Source organism: Salmo salar, chromosome 06 (assembly GCF_965601325.2).
Source record: "Salmo salar chromosome 06, fSalSal1, whole genome shotgun sequence".
In the NCBI taxonomy this organism is placed as follows: domain Eukaryota; kingdom Metazoa; phylum Chordata; class Actinopteri; order Salmoniformes; family Salmonidae; genus Salmo; species Salmo salar.
In genome coordinates this window covers 92,283,394-92,301,466 of record NC_138296.1, presented here as the reverse complement: position 1 = coordinate 92,301,466, position 18,073 = coordinate 92,283,394, and the positions used below count along the sequence as shown (strand labels likewise).

General features: G+C 42.7%; 1 protein-coding gene and 1 long non-coding RNA gene across 2 annotated transcripts in view; one reads left to right on the top strand and one right to left on the bottom strand.

Annotated features, from left to right (window-relative positions):
• The window catches only part of LOC145879887 (uncharacterized), an 80,910-nt gene that overhangs the window by 40,171 nt on the left and 22,666 nt on the right, over positions 1 to 18,073 (bottom strand). The window lies entirely within an intron of this gene.
• Positions 5,542 to 6,884, top strand: LOC123739886 (uncharacterized). The gene is made up of 3 exons (XM_082976135.1): positions 5,542 to 5,664; positions 5,755 to 5,810; positions 5,904 to 6,884. The coding sequence occupies exons 1-3, from the start codon at positions 5,636 to 5,638 to the stop codon at positions 6,557 to 6,559; spliced, it is 741 nt and encodes a 246-aa protein (XP_082832261.1). The 5' UTR covers positions 5,542 to 5,635; the 3' UTR covers positions 6,560 to 6,884.

Below are 18,073 nucleotides of genomic sequence, written 5' to 3'. Positions count from 1 at the left end.
TTTTGAATGCTGGCGGTGCTTTCACTCTAGTGGTAGCATGAGACGGAGTCTACAACCCACACAAGTGGCTCAGGTAGTGCAGCTCATCCAGGATGGCACATCAATGCGAGCTGTGGCAAGAAGGTTTGCTGTGTCTGTCAGCGTAGTGTCCAGAGCATGGAGGCGCTACCAGGAGACAGGCCAGTACATCAGGAGACGTGGAGGAGGCCGTAGGAGGGCAACAACCCAGCAGCAGGACCGCTACTTCCGCCTTTGTGCAAGGAGGAGCAGGAGAAGCACTGCCAGAGCCCTGCAAAATGACCTCCAGCAGCCCACAAATGTGCATGTGTCTGCTCAAACGGTCAGAAACAGACTCCATGAGGGTGTTATGAGGGCCCGATGTCCACATGTGGGGGTTGTGCTTACAGCCCAACACCGTGCAGGACGTTTGGCATTTGCCAGAGAACACCAAGATTGGCAAATTGCCACTGGCGCCCTGTGCTCTTCACAGATGAAAGCAGGTTCACACTGAGCATGTGACAGACGTGACAGAGTCTGGAGACGCCGTGGAGAACGTTCTGCTGCCTGCAACATCCTCCAGCATGACCGGTTTGGCAGTGGGTCAGTCATGGTGTGGGGTGGCATTTTTTTGGTGGGCCGCACAGCCCTCCATGTGCTCGCCAGAGGTAGCCTGACTGCCATTAGGTACCGAGATGAGATCCTCAGACCCCTTGTGAGACCATATGCTGGTGCGGTTGGCCCTGGGTTCCTCCTAATGCAAGACAATGCTAGACCTCATGTGGCTGGAGTGTGTCAGCAGTTCCTGCAAGAGGAAGGCATTGATGCTATGGACTGGCCCGCCCGTTCCCCAGACCTGAATCCAATTCAGCACATCTGGGACATCATGTCTCGCTCCATCCACCAACGCCACGTTGCACCACAGACTGTCCAGGAGTTGGTGGATGCTTTAGTCCAGGTCTGGGAGGAGATCCCTCAGGAGACCATCCGCCACCTCATCAGGAGCCTGCCCAGGCGTTGTAGGGAGGTCATACAGGCACGTGGAGGCCACACACACTACTGAGCCTCATTTTGACTTGTTTTAAGGACATTACATCAAAGTTGGATCAGCCTGTAGTGTGGTTTTCCACTTTAATTTTGAGTGTGACTCCAAATCCAGACCTCCATGGGTTGATAAATTGGATTTCCATTGATTATTTTTGTGTGATTTTGTTGTCAGCACATTCAACTATGTAAAGAAAAAAGTATTTATTAAGATTATTTCTTTCATTCAGATCTAGGATGTGTTGTTTAACCTGTTGGGACTAGGGGGCAGTATTTTCACGGCTGGATAAAAAAAACGTACCCGATTTAATCTGGTTACTAATCCTACCCAGTAACTAGAATATGCATATACTTATTATATATGGATAGAAAACACCCTAAAGTTTCTAAAACTGTTTGAATGGTGTCTGTGAGTATAACAGAACTCATTTGGCAGGCAAAACCCTGAGACATTTTCTGACAGGAAGTGGATACTGATGTGTTGAATTACCTTTAAGCCTATGCCATTGAAACACACAGGGGTTGATGAATGTTTTGGCACTTCCTATTGCTTCCACTAGATGTCGCCAGCCTTTACAAAGTGTTTTGAGTCTTTTACTGTGAGATCTGACCGAACAAGAGCCATGGAACGGTGATGGCCGATTAGACTCTGGCGCGCGAGTTGATGTTGGGTACCATTGTTCCAGTACGTTATAAAAGAGAATGCATTCGTCCACCTTGACTATTATTCATGTTCTGGTTAAAAAAGGCACTAATGATTCATGCTATACAACGTTTGACATGTTTGAACGAACGTAAATATATTTTTTCCCCTCGTTCATGACGAGAAGTCCGGCTGGCTTAGATCATGTGCTAACAACACGGAGCTTTTTGGATATAAATGATGAGCTTTTTTGAACAAAACTACATTTGTTATGGACCTGGGATTCCTGGAAGTGACATCTGATGAAGAGAATCAAAGGTAATGGATTATTTACATAGTATTTTCGATTTTAGATCTCTCCAACATGGCCGTTTCTCTGTATAGCAAAGCGTATTTTTCTGGGCGCAGTGCTCAGATTATTGCAAAGTGTGATTTCCCAGTAAGGTTATTTTTAAATCTGGCAAGTTGAAAGATAAAACATAAAAGAGATTGACTGCCGACAATAATTGGAGGTGTTAAATACTAATCGGCAGGCAAACATTTGACAATCCTACCGGTGTGTCTGAGCTGTAATGGATTGATGAATGTTAACCTCTATTTTCACGGCTGGATAAAAAACGTACCCGATTTAATCTTATTATTACTCCTGCCCAGAAACTAGAATATGCATATAATTATTGGCTTTGGATAGAAAACACCCTAAAGTTTCTAAAACTCTTTGAATGGTGTCTGTGAGTATAACAGAACTCATATGGCAGGGCAAAACCTGAGAAGATTCTGTACAGGAAGTACCCTGTCTGACCATTTCTTTGCCTTCTTTGTCATATCTATCCATTACAAAGGATCTCTGCTATTACGTGACACTTCCTACGGCTTCCATGGGCGCTCAGAGCCCGGGAAAAAGCTGAATGACGTAATTCAAAGCCCTGGCTGAAACACACGAGCGCTTTTGCTAAGTGGTCTATCAGAGGACAAAGGGCTTAGGCGCGTGCACTGGCCGCCCCCGTCTTTCTGTTTTTCCCTCTATTTACCGAAAAGCAGATTCCCAGTCGTAATATTATCGCTTTTTTACGAGATAAATTGCATAAAAATTGATTTTAAACAGCGGTTGACATGCTTCGAAGTACGGTAATGGAATATTTAGAATTTTTTTGTCACGAAATGCGCCATGTGCGCGATCCTGATTTACCCTTTCAGATAGTGTCTAGAACGCACGAACAAAACGCCGCTATTTGGATATAACGATGGATTATTTTGGACCATACCAACATTTGTTATTGAAGTAGAAGTCCTGGGAGTGCATTCTGACGAAGAACAGGAAAGGTAATAACATTTTTCTTATAGTAAATCTGATTTTGGTGAAGGCTAAACTTGCCGGGTGTCTAAAAGCTAGCCCGTGATGGCTGGTCTATGTACTTAGAATATTGCAAAATGTGCTTTCACCAAAAAGCAATTTTAAAATCGGACATATCGAGTGCATAGAGGAGTTCTGTATCTATAATTCTTAAAATAATTGTTATGCTTTTTGTGAACGTTTATCGTGAGTAATTTAGTGAATTGTTAGTAAATTCCCCGGAAGTTTGCGGGGGGTATGCTAGTTCTGAACGTCACATGCTAATGTAAAAAGCTGTTTTTTGATATAAATATGAACTTGATTGAACAAAACATGCATGTATTGTATAACATAATGTCCTAGGTGTGTCATCTGATGAAGATCATCAAAGGTTAGTGCTGCATTTAGCTGTCTTCTGGGTTTTTGTGACATTATATGCTAGCTTGAAAAATGGGTGTCTGATTATTTCTGGCTGGGTACTCTGCTGACATAATCTAATGTTTTGCTTTCGCTGTAAAGCCTTTTTGAAATCGGACAGTGTGGTTAGATTAACGAAAGTCTTGTCTTTAAAATGCTGTAAAATAGTCATATGTTTGAAAAATGGAAGTTTTCGGATTTTAGAGGAATTTGTATTTCGCGCCACTCCCATCATTGGATATTGGAGCAGGTGTTCCGCTAGCGGAACGTCTAGATGTAAGAGGTTAACAAACAGATCACCGACCATTTCGAATCCCACCGTACCTTCTCAGCTATGCAATCTGGTTTCCGAGCTGGTCATGAGTGCACATCAGCCACGCTCAAGGTCCTAAACGATATCATAACCACCATCGATAAGAGACAATACTGGGCAGCTGTTGTCATCGACCTGGCCAAGGCTTTCGACTCTGTCAATCACCACATTCTTGTCGGCAGACTCAATAGCCTTGGTTTCTCAAATGACTGCCTCGCCTGGTTCACCAACTACTTCTCAGACAGAGTTCAGTGTGTCAAATCGGAGGGCCTGTTGTCCGGACCTTTGGCAGTCTCTATGGGGGTGCCACAGGGTTCAATTCTCCAGCCGACTCTTTTCTCTGTATACATCAATCATGTCGCTCTTGCTGCTGGTGATTCTCGGATCCACCTCTACGCACACGACACCATTCCGTATACTTCTGGCTCTTCTTTGGACACTGTGTTAACTAACCTCCAGACGAGCTTCAATGCCATACAACTCTCCTTCTGTGGCCTCCAACTGCTCTTAAATGCAAGTAAAACTAAATGCATGCTCTTCAACCGATCGCTGCCCGCACCTGCCCGCCCGTCCAGTATCACTACTCTGGACGGTTCCGACATAGAATATGTCGACAACTACAAATACCTAGGCATCTGGTTAGACTGTAAACTCTCCTTCCAGACTCACATGAAGCATCTCCAATCCAAAATTAAATGTAGAATCGGCTTCCTATTTTGCAACAAAGCATCCTTCACTCATGCTGCCGAACATACCCTCGTAAAACTGACTTTTCTGCCGATCCTTGACTTCGGCAATGTCATTTACAAAATAGCCTCCAACACTCTACTAAGCAAATTGGATGCAGTCTATCACAGTGCAATCAGTTTTGTAACCAAAGCCCCATATACTTCCCACCACTGCGACCTGTATGCTCTCGTTGGCTGGCCCTCGCTACATATTCATCGCCAAACCCACTGGCTCCAGGTCATCTATAAGTCTTTGCTAGGTAAAGCCCCGCCTTATCTCAGCTCACTGGTCACCATAGCAGCACCCACCCGTAGCACGCGCTCCAGCAGGTATATTTCACTGGTCACCCCCAAAGCCAATTCTTCGTTTGGCCGCCTTTCCTTCCAGTTCTCTGCTGCCAATGACTGGAACGAATTGCAAAAATCACTGAAGCTGGAGACCCATTTCTCCCTCAATAACTTTAAGCACCAGCTGTCAAAGCAGCTCACAGATCACTGCACCTGTACATAGCCCATCTGTAAATAGCCCATCCAACTACCTCATCCCCATAAAATAATGTATTATTCATTTTTTTGCTCCTTTGCACCCCAGTACCTATCTCTACTTGCACATTCATCTTTTGCACATCTATCACTCCAGTGTTTAATTGCTAAATTGTAATTATTTCGCCACTATGGCCTATTTATTGTCTACCTAATTTATCTTACCTCATTTGCACTCACTGTATATAGACTTTTTCTCTATTGTATTATTGACTGCATGTTTGTTTATTCCATGTGCAACTCTGTGTTGTTTGTGTCTCACTGCTTTGTTTTATCTTTGCCAGGTCGCAGTTGTAAATGAGAACTTGTTCTCACCTAGCCAACTTGGTTAAATAAAGATGAAAAAAAAATATCAATGTGCAAACTCCACCCTCCAGCACACCAGTGTACACCAGCTGAATGAAATCCAGAGCACCTAATCCAATTGGGAAATTGAACCAATTGAAATGAAGTTCATTGGCTAACAGCTGTACATAATTAGCCATCCAGGATAGAAGGGTCTGGGATTCCTTTATGAGGTGCAACCAAAACAGCTGTTTGACATAGCAACAGGGATATTCGGTCAAGGTGTCTCTCTGGCATTTGTTCTTAATACCGTTGTGGTTTTGATCACTAAAATGGCTGTGACTTTTGGACTCTCGTTGAGGTTAGTTTTTCAATGTAGTCATCTGGTTGGTTTACCTTGTCTTAAAGTTTTCACTGGTTACTTGTGTTTAACTGTCTGAATGTTTTGTAGTGTTTCTTGGATTTGCTGTCTGCTAATTGGAGGGATAACTTGTTTTACACTTAAAGGTGTGTTTTGGTTTACACTACTTCAGTTCAAATCAGTCTAGTTCCGATAGCTTAAGGCTGGCATTTTACCACAATGTTTATTTTGTTTTCTAGGTAATTCTAATGGGCATCATGCCTACACTGGACCTGAACCAACTGGATCCTATGCCAAAGCAAGTGTGGTGCCTAGTCCAAATGCTAAAGCTACTGGCCACAATGCCACGTCAGCAGAAGCTACTGGCCACAATGCCACGTCAGCAGAAGCTACTGGCCACAATGCCACGTCAGCAGAATCTACTGGCCACAATGCCACGTCAGCAGAATCTACTGGCCACAATGCCCCGTCAAGTGTGAAGTCCGGCCCCGGCGCCTCAGCAGAAGCGTCAGGCCCCGGCGCCTCAGCAGAAGCGTCAGGCCCCGGCGCCTCAGCAGAAGCGTCAGGCCCCGGCGCCTCAGCAGAAGCGTCAGGCCCCGGCGCCTCAGCAGAAGCGTCAGGCCCCGGCGCCTCAGCAGAAGCGTCAGGCCCCGGCGCCTCAGCAGAAGCGTCAGGCCCCGGCGCCTCAGCAGAAGCGTCAGGCCCCGGCGCCTCAGCAGAAGCGTCAGGCCCCGGCGCCTCAGCAGAAGCGTCAGGCCCCGGCGCCTCAGCAGAAGCGTCCGGCCCCGGCGCCTCAGCAGAAGCCTCAGCAATAGCGTCCGGCGCCTCAGCAATAGCGTCCGGCGCCTCAGCGGAAGCGTCAAGCCTTGAACAGACCGCCCGACCACTCAACTAGGGAGATCATAATTTGGTTTGCATAACTCCTTAATTGTCGTTCCCCTGTTACTGTGCCTCCCTTTAGAAGAAAAGGTAACTGAGGTGGGGAAATGTGCCAACTAAGGCTCTTGTTTGAAATGAGGATCTCCTTCACTTGTCCAGCGTCATGCAAATTGTTTACAGGGGTGGACGCTACAATGGTATAAATGGTTTTTATAACCATACGACTAAAATTGACTTCTGACTTGCCAATATTGCTGACACACTTTTAGGTTCTACGGTTATGCTTTTGATTTAGCCTGGTGTTCCTGCTACTCTTCCATGATATGCTCAATAAACAATTTGACTTTAAATATACCTTGTCCTTAAAATATAATATTCTCTTCTGCCTGCCATGTGCTTGCTGTTTGGGAACAGACTGTGGGTCTGGAGTAAAAGGGAATGTGGATCACAACACTTGTGTAAACAGGTATGTTTACCTTTGTTTCTGGTAGTTCAAATGCTCAAGTTCTCTAAATTGTCAGAGCTCCCTCATATGTTCATACTTTACCTGTCCCTTTGTGTAGGGTGTTTGATTTACTGTAATCTGCCTGTTACCATAGGTGCCTAAAGAATGCGAGTGCAGTTTACCTCATCGTCCCATTGCCTGTCACTAACCTGTCCCAGGGACGCTAAAGTTTCTCCTTGGCCTTATTCAGAAACATTAAATCAACTTGACTCATTTTGCCTGTTCTCCAATGTTGGTCTGGCCAGACACATGGATGCAATCGTGTATATGCGTTCATCGCTTTCAGCTGTAAAAAATATGTTTACTCTCAATGTGGTCTTCTGCACAATCCATTTCTACCTGACCACAATGAGGTTGCACTTGCAGAACCCCCTGGCAGAAACTTTAGATTTTAAAAGGTGCACTTAATTTTGTACAAAGTGAGAGCTTATCTAGAGATGTAAATATGAATTGTTTCTTAAGCCTGGCTGGTGACTAACTACTTTTGCTTTTTTGTTATCAAGGCTTCAAACAATTTCAAAAAACACTTAGCGTTCTGATATTTTAGGATTTTCAAGCAACTATACTGGGGGGGGAATTCTCACTGTCAGGTGTTAATTTTCAGCAAACTTAACATACAAAGATTTGTATGAACATAAGATTCAACAACTGAGACAAACTGAACAAGTTCCACAGATGTGACTAACAAATGGAATAATGTGTTGTGGACACCAGATGCATTAAGAACTGCACCAGATTTGCCAGTTCTTTCTTGTGAGATGTTACCCCACTCTTCCACCAAGGCACCTGCAAGTTCCCGGACATTTCGATCCAACAGGTCCTAGACGTGCTCAATGGGATTGAGGTCCGGGCTCTTCGCTGGCAATGGCAGAACACTGACATTCCTGTCTTGCAGGAAATCATGCACAGAACGAGCAGTATGGCTGGTGGCATTGTCATGCTGGAGGGTCATGTCAGGATGAGTCTGCAGGAAGGGTACCACATGAGGGAGGAGGATGTCCTCCCTGTAACGCACAGTGATGAGATTGCCTTCAATGACAACAAGCTCCGTCCGATGATGCTGTGACACACCGCCCCAGACCACGACGGACCCTCCACCTCCAAATCGATCCCGCTCCAGAGTACAGGCCTCGGTGTAACGCTCAAACGCGAATCCGACCATCACCCCTGGTGAGACAAAACCGCGACTCGTCAGTGAAGAGCACTTTTTGCCAGTCCTGTCTTGTCCAGCGACGGTGAGTTTGTGCCCATAGGCGACATCGATGAGGACCTGCCTTCAGTCCAGCCTCTCTCAGCCTATTGTGGACAGGCTGAGCACTGATGGAGAAATTGTGCGTACCTGGTGCAACTCGAGCAGTTGTTGCCTTCCTGTACCTGTCTCGCAGGTGTGATGTTCCCATGTCCCGATCCTGTGCAGGTGTTGTCACACGTGGTCTGCCACTGCGAGGACGATCAGCTGTCCATCCTGTCTCCCCGTAGCGCTGTCTTAGGCGTCTCACAGTACGAACATTGCAATTTATTGCCCTGGCCACATCTGCAGTCCTCATGCCTCCTTGCAGCATACCTAAGGCACGTTCATGCAGATGAGCTGGGACCCTGGGCATCTTTCTTTTTGTGTTTTTCAGAGTCAGTAGAAAGGCCTCTTTTGTGTTTTAAGTTTTCATAACTGTGACCTTAATTGCCTACCGTCAGTAAGCTGTTAGTGTCTTAACGACCGTTCGACAGGTGCATGTTCATTAATTGTTTATGGTTCATTGAACAAGCATGGGAAACAATGTTTAAACCCTTTACAATGAAGATCTGTGAAGTTATTTGGATTTTTACAATTCATCTTTGAAAGACAGGATCCTGAAAAAGGGACGTTTAGTTACTGACAATTTGTTCATAGAGGAATTAAATCTAAAGCTGCAAGTGTGGACTCTAATAAAATGTTTGATTAAAGCACTAAATTTGTGACAGAGGTACATGTCCTCTGGCGCTGCTTTGAAACTTTTTTTTGGTGGTGGGGGGGTCTGAATGATTTGGATTCTGTGATCATTTATCCATGATCAGATCGATCTGAGTTTATAAACATTTTTTTCAGAAAATAATCTGATGGCATCAATCTGATCCACATGTCACAGAATCCAGTTTGAGTGCTATGAACAGGCCTACACCTTGCCATCTACTGGACAGGTTGCAGTACTACTTCTACACTTTCATAGGGAGACATGAGTAAACTGTTGTGAACAAAAATAAACGCAACTTGTAAAGTGTTGGTCCCATGTTTCATGAGCTAAAATAAAAGATCTGTTGCCAGAGGATTTAATGTTCAGTTTTTTACCATAAGCCGCCTCCAACTTCGATTTAGAGAACTTGGCAGCACGTCCAACCGGCCTCACAATCATAGACCACGTGTAACCACGCCAACCAAGGACATCCACAACCGGCTTCTTTACCTGTGGGATCGTCTGAGACCAGCCATCCGGACAGCTGATGAAACGAAGGGGTATTTCTGTCTGTAATAAAGCCCTTTTGTGGGGAAAACTAATTGAAAAGTCACTGATTGGCTGGGCTTGGCTCTCAAGTGGGCCAGGCCCACCCACGGCTGTGCCCCTGCCCAGTCCTATGAAATCCATAGATTACAACCTTCTAAATGTGTTTATATGTGTTTATATTTTTTCAGTGTACAGTACCAGTCAAAAGTTTGGTCAAACCTACTCATTGAAGCGTTTTTCTTTATTTTTACTGTTTTCTACATTGTAGAATAATAGAAGACATCAACACTATGAAATAACACATATGGAATCATGTAGTAACCAAAACAGTGTTAATCAAATCAAAATATATTTTATATGAGATTCTTGAAAGTTGCCACCCTTTGCCTTGATGACAGCTTTGCACACTCTTGGCATTCTCTCAACCAGCTTCACCTGGAATGCTTTTCCAACAGTTTTGAAGGAGTTCCCTCATATGCTGAGCACTTGTTGGCTGCTATTCCTTCACTCTGCGGTCCAACTCATCCCAAACCATCTCAATTGGGTAGAGGTCGGGTAGTGCAGCACTCCATCATTCTCCTTGGTCAAATAGCCCTTTCACAGCCTGGAGGTGTATTTTGGGTCATTGTCCTGTTGAAAAACAAATGATAGTCCCACTAAGCGCAAACCAGATGGGATGCCGTATCGCTGCCGAATGCTGTGGACTCATCAAACCAAAGGACAGATTTCCACCGGTCTAATGTCCATTGCTCGTGTTTCTTGGCCCAAGCAAGTCTCTTCTTATTATTGGTGTCCTTAGTAGTTTTTTTAAAGAAATTCAACTATGAAGGCCTGATTCACGCAGTCTGAGATGTGTCTGTTACTTGAACTTTATGAAGCATTTAATCAGGAAGCAATTTCTGAGGCTGGTATCTCTAATGAACTTATCCTCTGCAGCAGAGGTATTTTGGGGTTTTCCTTTCCTGTGGCCGTCTTCATGAGACCTAGTTTCATCATAGCGCTAGTTTCATCATAGCGCTAGATGGTTTTGCGACTGCAATTGAAGAAACTTTGAAAGTTCTTGACATTTTCTGGATTGACTGACCTTCATGTTCTTATTTGAGCTGTTCTTGCCATAATATGGACTTGGTCTTTTACCAAATGAGGCTATCTTCTGTATGCCACCCCTACCTTGTCACAATACAAATGATTGACTCAAACTCAGTAATAAGAAGGAAAGAAATTCCACAAATGGACTTTTAACAAGGCACACCTGTTAATTGAAATGCATTCCAGGTGACTACCTCATGAAGCTGGTTGAGAGAATGCCAACCAAGGCAAAGGGTGGCTACTTAGAACAATCTCAAATATATTTAGATTTGTTTGAAACCTTTTTGGTTACTAAATTATTCCGTATGTGTTATTTAATAATTTTGATGACTTCAATATTATTCTACAAGGTAGAACGTTGTATAAATAAAGAAAAACCTTGGAATGAGTCGGTGCGTCTAAACTTTTGACTGGTACTGTAAATGGAAAGATCATGTCATAAATGTTGAAATAAAGTGTAAGAAGGTGCTGAATCTTATGAGCTCGGTCTCTGGTTATGAATGGGGTGCTGACAGACAATCGTTGAAAGATATTTATAGAGTTCGAATCAGGACGACAATTGATTACGGGTAAATAGTTTATGGAAAAGCGGCAAAGACTTGGCTTCAGAAGCTGAATCCAGTAAATAGCTTAAAGGTGTCATGCCTCTCCAGGCTGAGGATCCAAGGCCTCATATCAGCTTGGCAAATGGCTGACGATGACCAGACCCATCTCACCCACATAAGAGAAGAGGGGGGGGGGGGGGGGGGGGTTGACACCTTAAAACTCTGTCAAAAATTCTTCAGTATTGGGAAAGGAATGTTCCTTTGTCTACAGAAGACCTTTGCCGCTAAAACTATAACGTCCAAAAAGTAAACACTGGAACAATATATCTATATTTCTTTCTTTGTTAAGAATAGGAATGAGATTGTAGTTCCTAATGAGATAATTGTTCTTCATATGAACTATGCACAGTGACTAGCCACGCCCCAAGTGAGTTCAGAGTACGTGTCAGCATGCCGGAACACCCCCTTTGGCCAGAGTGCCTAAAAGGACACGCTAAGAATTAACATACCAGACCAGAAAAGCGTGGAGCGTTAGCTTCATGTTGAAAATGGTTACAACTTAACCTGAACCCGAGGTGAAGAAGATAACGCCCAGACTAGACCTGAACATTGCCAGCCTGCAGCTGTGCGTGTAAAGTGCTTCAAACTCAGACTAAAGACACAAGGTGGGAAGGATAAAATCCCATCTCAGATAATCATTGGTGCGTCTGAATATCTGCTGTGAAAACACTCCACTACAAACACAGACAACTAAGAAGAAGGACGTTGTGACCTCTGGTGGACAATCAGAGCCTTTCAACCACGTGAGAGCCCGCCGAAACAACCTTCCGAGAGGGCTTGGTTCTGACCGAGATAGACGACTAACGAAAGCATTCAACACGTAAATACAGTCGTTATTTTCTTACCCCAAACGGGCGGTGGTTCATGTGCAAGGTATATGATTATTGTGGGAATAGTTATAGAATGTATCCACGATTAATTCCCTTTTTCTCTCTGTGTTTTCTCAACCCCCTTCTCTATCTCTGTGTAATAAGACGTCATATCTTGTCAGTCCACTAGGGACTTTTGTCTCATGTAAGTGTGTATGTGTAGTCTGTGTCATTATTTAGTTAGTTAGAAAATAAATAATTAAATCAATGTGTAGTACTGAATAATCAGTAAAGCTGGGGTTCTTGCAGATCCAAGAAGGTTACGACTGCTCAGAATGAGACTGATTTGAGGCAATGATTAATAAGCAGCAATAACTGTTGTCGAAAAATAATTTCTTCAAGAATTTAATTTGGGAGATGGTAACTTGTTAAACAACTTCTTCCGTTTTGCCCCAAATTCCTAATTAGTTCATTTAAACGGGTTAACAATTAAACATAGTTAGTGGATTAAATAAATAACAGTCATCACATTAATGAAAGTCACGTCACGACAAAGGATATGTATTGGTGCATTTAAATCAACATCTGTATGTGTCTACTAGTGGAGGCAGGTGAGATGCCTTTGGATATACAAAAAATTGTCAGTAGCTTATTGGGTTGAAAGGCTGTGAGGTTTAGCATACCACTGCTACTGTTCTAGATGAATGTTGGGAATATACTAGTAGACAAGGTAGTGGTTTTGGTTGGACTGTTGGAAAGCTTGCTGATGTGAGTGGTTTGAGGGACGTCGGAGGTTGACCCGTCTGTGGTCATAGGGGATGTTCCTCCATGGTTACTCCCAGATCCTGTTGTTGATCTAACTTTGGTAGAGAAAAGGAAATATTGGTTCAGAAGTCAGTGAAACTGGTTGACAATTACATTGATCTATGTCTTTACTTGGCTCATTGCGCTCTAGCGACTCCTTGTGGTTGGCCGGGCACCTGCAGGCTGACTTCAGTCTTCAGTTTAACTGTGTTTCATCCAACACATTGGTGCAGCTGGCTTCCGGGTTAAGAGGGCAGGTGTCAAGAAAGTAGCGCGGCTTGGCGGGGTCGTGTTTCAGAGGACGCATGTGTCTTAATCATTAATAGCAATTAAATATATTACAACTATGTTTATATCCACAATTAAATATTACCGCTACTACTGAAACTCTTGTCTATGTCATCGTGTCAGCTAAACTGGATGCCGTGTCAGAATTAAGGCTACTGTTGAACTCGTCATCTTTCTTCTAGAATCCAGAGGACATAAAACAGTATAGAGGCAAGATGGATATCGATTTAACGACATGTAAATATTTTAATATATGCTTTTCATATTAATGCAAAATTACTGTTCTTTTAAAAATATTTGTCACAAAAACAAGCGTATCTCTGTGAAATGTCAATGGAGCACTGAGCGTACCACAAGCTTTTTATTTTCAAGGCCTTTTTTGGTTACTACATGATTCCATATGTGTTATTTCATTGTTTTGATGTCTTCACTATTATTCTACAATGTAGAAAATAGTGAAAATAAAGAAAAACCCTTGAATGAGTAGGTGTGTCCAAATAAATGCAACATGCAACAATTTCAACAATTTTACTGAGTTACAGTTCATATAAGGAAATCAGTAAATTGAAATAAATTAATTTGGCTGTAATCTATGGATTCCACATGACTGGGCAGGGGTGCACCCAAACATACACTACCGGTCAAAAGTTTTAGAACACCTACTAATTCAAGGGTTTTTCGTAATTTTGACTATTTTCTACACTGTAGAATAATAGTGAAGACATCAAAACTATGAAAAAACACATTTCGTAGTCACATAATCATGTAGTAAACAAAAAAAAGTGTTAAATCAAAATCTATTTTATATTTGAGATTGTTCAAAGTGGCCACCCTTTGCCTTGATGACAGCTTTGCACACTATGTTTTTGTTGGATGGTGTATACCATGTGTATTCTGTACATACGACTAACAAAACTTGAAACATGGAAAACAGATGTATGTTTCTGGAGGATGTACCTCTGACAACATGACTGAGTGCTGCAGATTACTGTACACAGTGTGTAGTGGTGTCTGGAGAAGTTAAGAAATATTTGAGGTTTTACCCTTGTAGGATGGCCAAGCTTTAATTGGCTCATTGAACTGTAGTGACACCTCGTGGTGGGCCGGGCGCCTGCAGTCTTCAGTTGTCAGTTGAACAGTATTTCCTCCAACACATTGGTGGGCTGGCTTAAGCGGGCGGGTGTCAAAAAGCAGTGTGGCTTGGCGGGGTCGTGTTTCGGAGGATGCATGGCTCTCGACCTTTGCCTCTCCTGAGTCCATAAGGGAGTTGTAGCCTATAACTACCAATTGGATATCATGAAAAATGGGGGAAAGAAATAAGTACTTAATCATTAATAGCAATTAAATGTATTACACCTATGTTTATATCCACAATGAAATATTACCTCTACTACTGAAACTCTTGTCTATGTCATGGTGTCAGCTAAACTGGATACCGTGTCAGAATTAAGGCTACTGTTGAACTCGTCATCTTTCTTCTAGAATCCAGAGGACATAAAACAGTATAGAGGCAAGATGGATATCGATTTAATGACATGTAAATATTTTAATATATGCTGTTCATATTAATGCAAAATTACTGTTCTTTTAAAAATATTTGTCACAAAAACAAGGGTATCTCTGTGAAATGTCAATGGAGCACTGAGCGTACCACAAGCTTTTTATTTTCAAGGCCTTTTACATTTAATTCAGGTCTTGTCATGTTCATTTTGCTTTTTGAGACCCACGGAAGCAACTTTGAAGACAATCACCACAACGTGTAAAACAAAACAAAAATGATTAGAGAAAGCTGCGTGGCTCTGTCAACAGAAGGTGATGAAATCTGACTTTTTGTGTATAATGATATGCTAAAGAAACACCCCACTGAACGATTTAGAACATGAAGACTCATATCTGTCTTGGTAAAAATGTATTTAAAAGTAAAATTGTATCACCAAAGCGCATTTTCACTCACAATGGGTAGAGTGGGTGAGCATTCTATACTGTGCAAGTAGGCTGTTGGTAGGCCTACTATTGACATTTTTTTTATTTTCGTGTTTTTGCTTTCAAAATCAACCTTTGTTAATATAAAAACAATAACATTGGATGTACACAAAAAAGTAAAAAGAAAATCAGGAGACCACCTTTAAGGTCTGGGAAAATCCTATGAAATTTAGATTTGTTCTTTTGTGTAGTTATCCATTAATTCAAGTGAGCAGGCACAGAGTACTGTTGTTGGGTTTGCTGTGTTTCTGTAGTACAGGCAGCTAGCACTGTTGTTGGGTTAGCTGTGTTTCTTTAGTACAGGTACCTAGCACTGTTGTTGGGTTAGCTGTGTTTCTGTAGTACAGGCAGCTAGTACTGTTGTTGGGTTAGCTGTGTTTCTTTAGTACAGGTACCTAGCACTGTTGTTGGGTTAGCTGTGTTTCTTTAGTACAGGCACCTAGCACTGTTGTTGGGTTAGCTGTGTTTCTTTAGTACAGGTACCGAGCACTGTTGTTGGGTTAGCTGTGTTTCTGTAGTACAGGCACCGAGCACTGTTGTTGGGTTAGCTGTGTTTCTGAAGAACAGGCACCTAGCACTGTTGTTGGGTTAGCTGTGTTTCTTTAGTACAGGTACCTAGCACTGTTGTTGGGTTAGCTGTGTTTCTGTAGTACTGTCACCGAGCACTGTTGTTGGGTTAGCTGTGTTTCTGAAGAACAGGCACCTAGCACTGTTGTTGGGTTAGCTGTGTTTCTGTAGTACAGGCAGCTAGCACTGTTGTTGCGTTAGCAGTGTTTCTGTAATACAGGCACCTAGCACTGTTGTTGGGTTAGCTGTGTTTCTGTAGAAGACATGAGATGGAGTTTGCCGAACAAAAGGCCACTGGATTGATGCAAGTAGTCATGATATCATTCTGACAGGTAGGTATAGGCTACTTTGTAGCTTTGTAGCTGGTCAACATTTAATAGAGAAGGTTTTAGGGAAAGCCTTTCCATCTACCAGAAGACAGTTAGGTCTATCATTACCATCTCTATATTTTATTCGTTCCTTAATTGTTTGAAACCTGGACCTTTGTTCTTCATATTATGAGGCATGTCTTACCTTGCTTCAAGGTAGCCAAGCCAAAATACTACCATAGAAATGTTGAGGGAAATATTTTATAAACTCATATGTGCTCTCTAGTTGTTCAAATCAACTTTCTTTTAATGTCTAGCATTCATTGTCTGACTGTCGACAGAGTGCGGATTGGTACTTATCACGGTAGGAGGCCGTTCCTTATCATGCTAGAACAGAAGACATACTTGCTGTGTGTGGATGAACCTAACTTTGGCTGACAACTTGACTTTGAGCCAATCAGAGAGCAGGAACCTCCATATGGGGAAGCGACAAGAAAAAGGAAAAAAAGAAGGCAATTTTCATCAGAATTGTTGTACCTACAGTGCCTTGCGAAAGTATTCGGCCCCCTTGAACTTTTCGACCTTTTGCCACATTTCAGCCTTTAAACATAAAGATATAAAACTGTAATTTTTTGTGAAGAATCAACACCAAGTGGGACACAATCATGAAGTGGAACGAAATTTATTGGATATTTCTAACTTTTTTAACAAATAAAAAACTGGAAAATTGGGCGTGCACAATTATTCAGCCCCCTTAAGTTAATACTTTGTAGCGCCACCTTTTGCTGCGATTACAGCTGTAAGTCGCTTGGGGTATGTCTCTATCAGTTTTGCACATCGAGAGACTGACATTTTTGCCCATTCCTCCTTGCAAAACAGCTCGAGCTCAGTGAGGTTGGATGGAGAGCGTTTGTGAACAGCAGTTTTCAGTTCTTTCCACAGATTCTCGATTGGATTCAGGTATGGACTTTGACTTGGCCATTCTAACACCTGGATATGTTTATTTGTGAACCATTCCATTGTAGATTTTGCTTTATGTTTTGGATCATTGTCTTGTTGGAAGACAAATCTCCGTCCCAGTCTCAGGTCTTTTGCAGACTCCATCAGGTTTTCTTCCAGAATGGTCCTGTATTTGGCTCCATCCATCTTCCCATCAATTTTAACCATCTTCCCTGCCCCTGCTGAAGAAAAGCAGGCCCAAACCATGATGCTGCCACCACCATGTTTGACAGTGGGGATGGTGTGTTCAGGGTGATGAGCTGTGTTGCTTTTACGCCAAACATAACGTTTTGCATTGTTGCCGAAAAGTTCGATTTTGGTTTCATCTGACCAGAGCACCTTCTTCCACATGTTTGGTGTGTCTCCCAGGTGGCTAGTGGCAAACTTTAAACGACACATTTTATGGATATCTTTAAGAAATGGCTTTCTTCTTGCCACTCTTCCATAAAGGCCAGATTTGTGCAGTATACGACTGATTGTTGTCCTATGGACAGAGTCTCCCACCTCAGCTGTAGATCTCTGCAGTTCATCCAGAGTGATCATGGGCCTCTTGGTTGCATCTCTGATCAGTCTTCTCCTTGTATGAGCTGAAAGTTTAGAGGGACGGCCGGGTCTTCGTAGATTTGCAGTGGTCTGATACTCCTCCCATTTCAATATTATCGCTTGCACAGTGCTCCTTGGGATGTTTAAAGCTTGGGAAATCTTTTTGTATCCAAATCCGGCTTTAAACTTCTCCACAACAGTATCTCGGACCTGCCTGGTGTGTTCCTTGTTCTTCATGATGCTCTCTGCGCTTTAAACGGACCTCTGAGACTATCACAGAGCAGGTGCATTTATACGGAGACTTGATTACACACAGGTGGATTCTATTTATCATCATTAGTCATTTAGGTCAACATTGGATCATTCAGAGATCCTCACTGAACTTCTGGAGAGAGTTTGCTGCACTGAAAGTAAAGGGGCTGAATAATTTTGTACGGACAATTTTTCAGTTTTTTATTTGTTAAAAAAGTTTGAAATATCCAATAAATTTCGTTCCACTTCATAATTGTGTCCCACTTGTTGTTGATTCTTCACAAAAAATTACAGTTTTATA

Bases quoted from the DNA above. Each gene is read 5' to 3' on its own strand.
- LOC123739886 (XM_082976135.1), top strand. From the start codon at position 5,636: ATGGCTGTGACTTTTGGACTCTCGTTGAG. The intron at 5,665-5,754 runs GTTAGTTTTTCA...AATGTTTTGTAG, and splicing joins ACTTTTGGACTCTCGTTGAG to TGTTTCTTGGATTTGCTGTC. The intron at 5,811-5,903 runs GTGTGTTTTGGT...TTTGTTTTCTAG, and splicing joins AACTTGTTTTACACTTAAAG to GTAATTCTAATGGGCATCAT.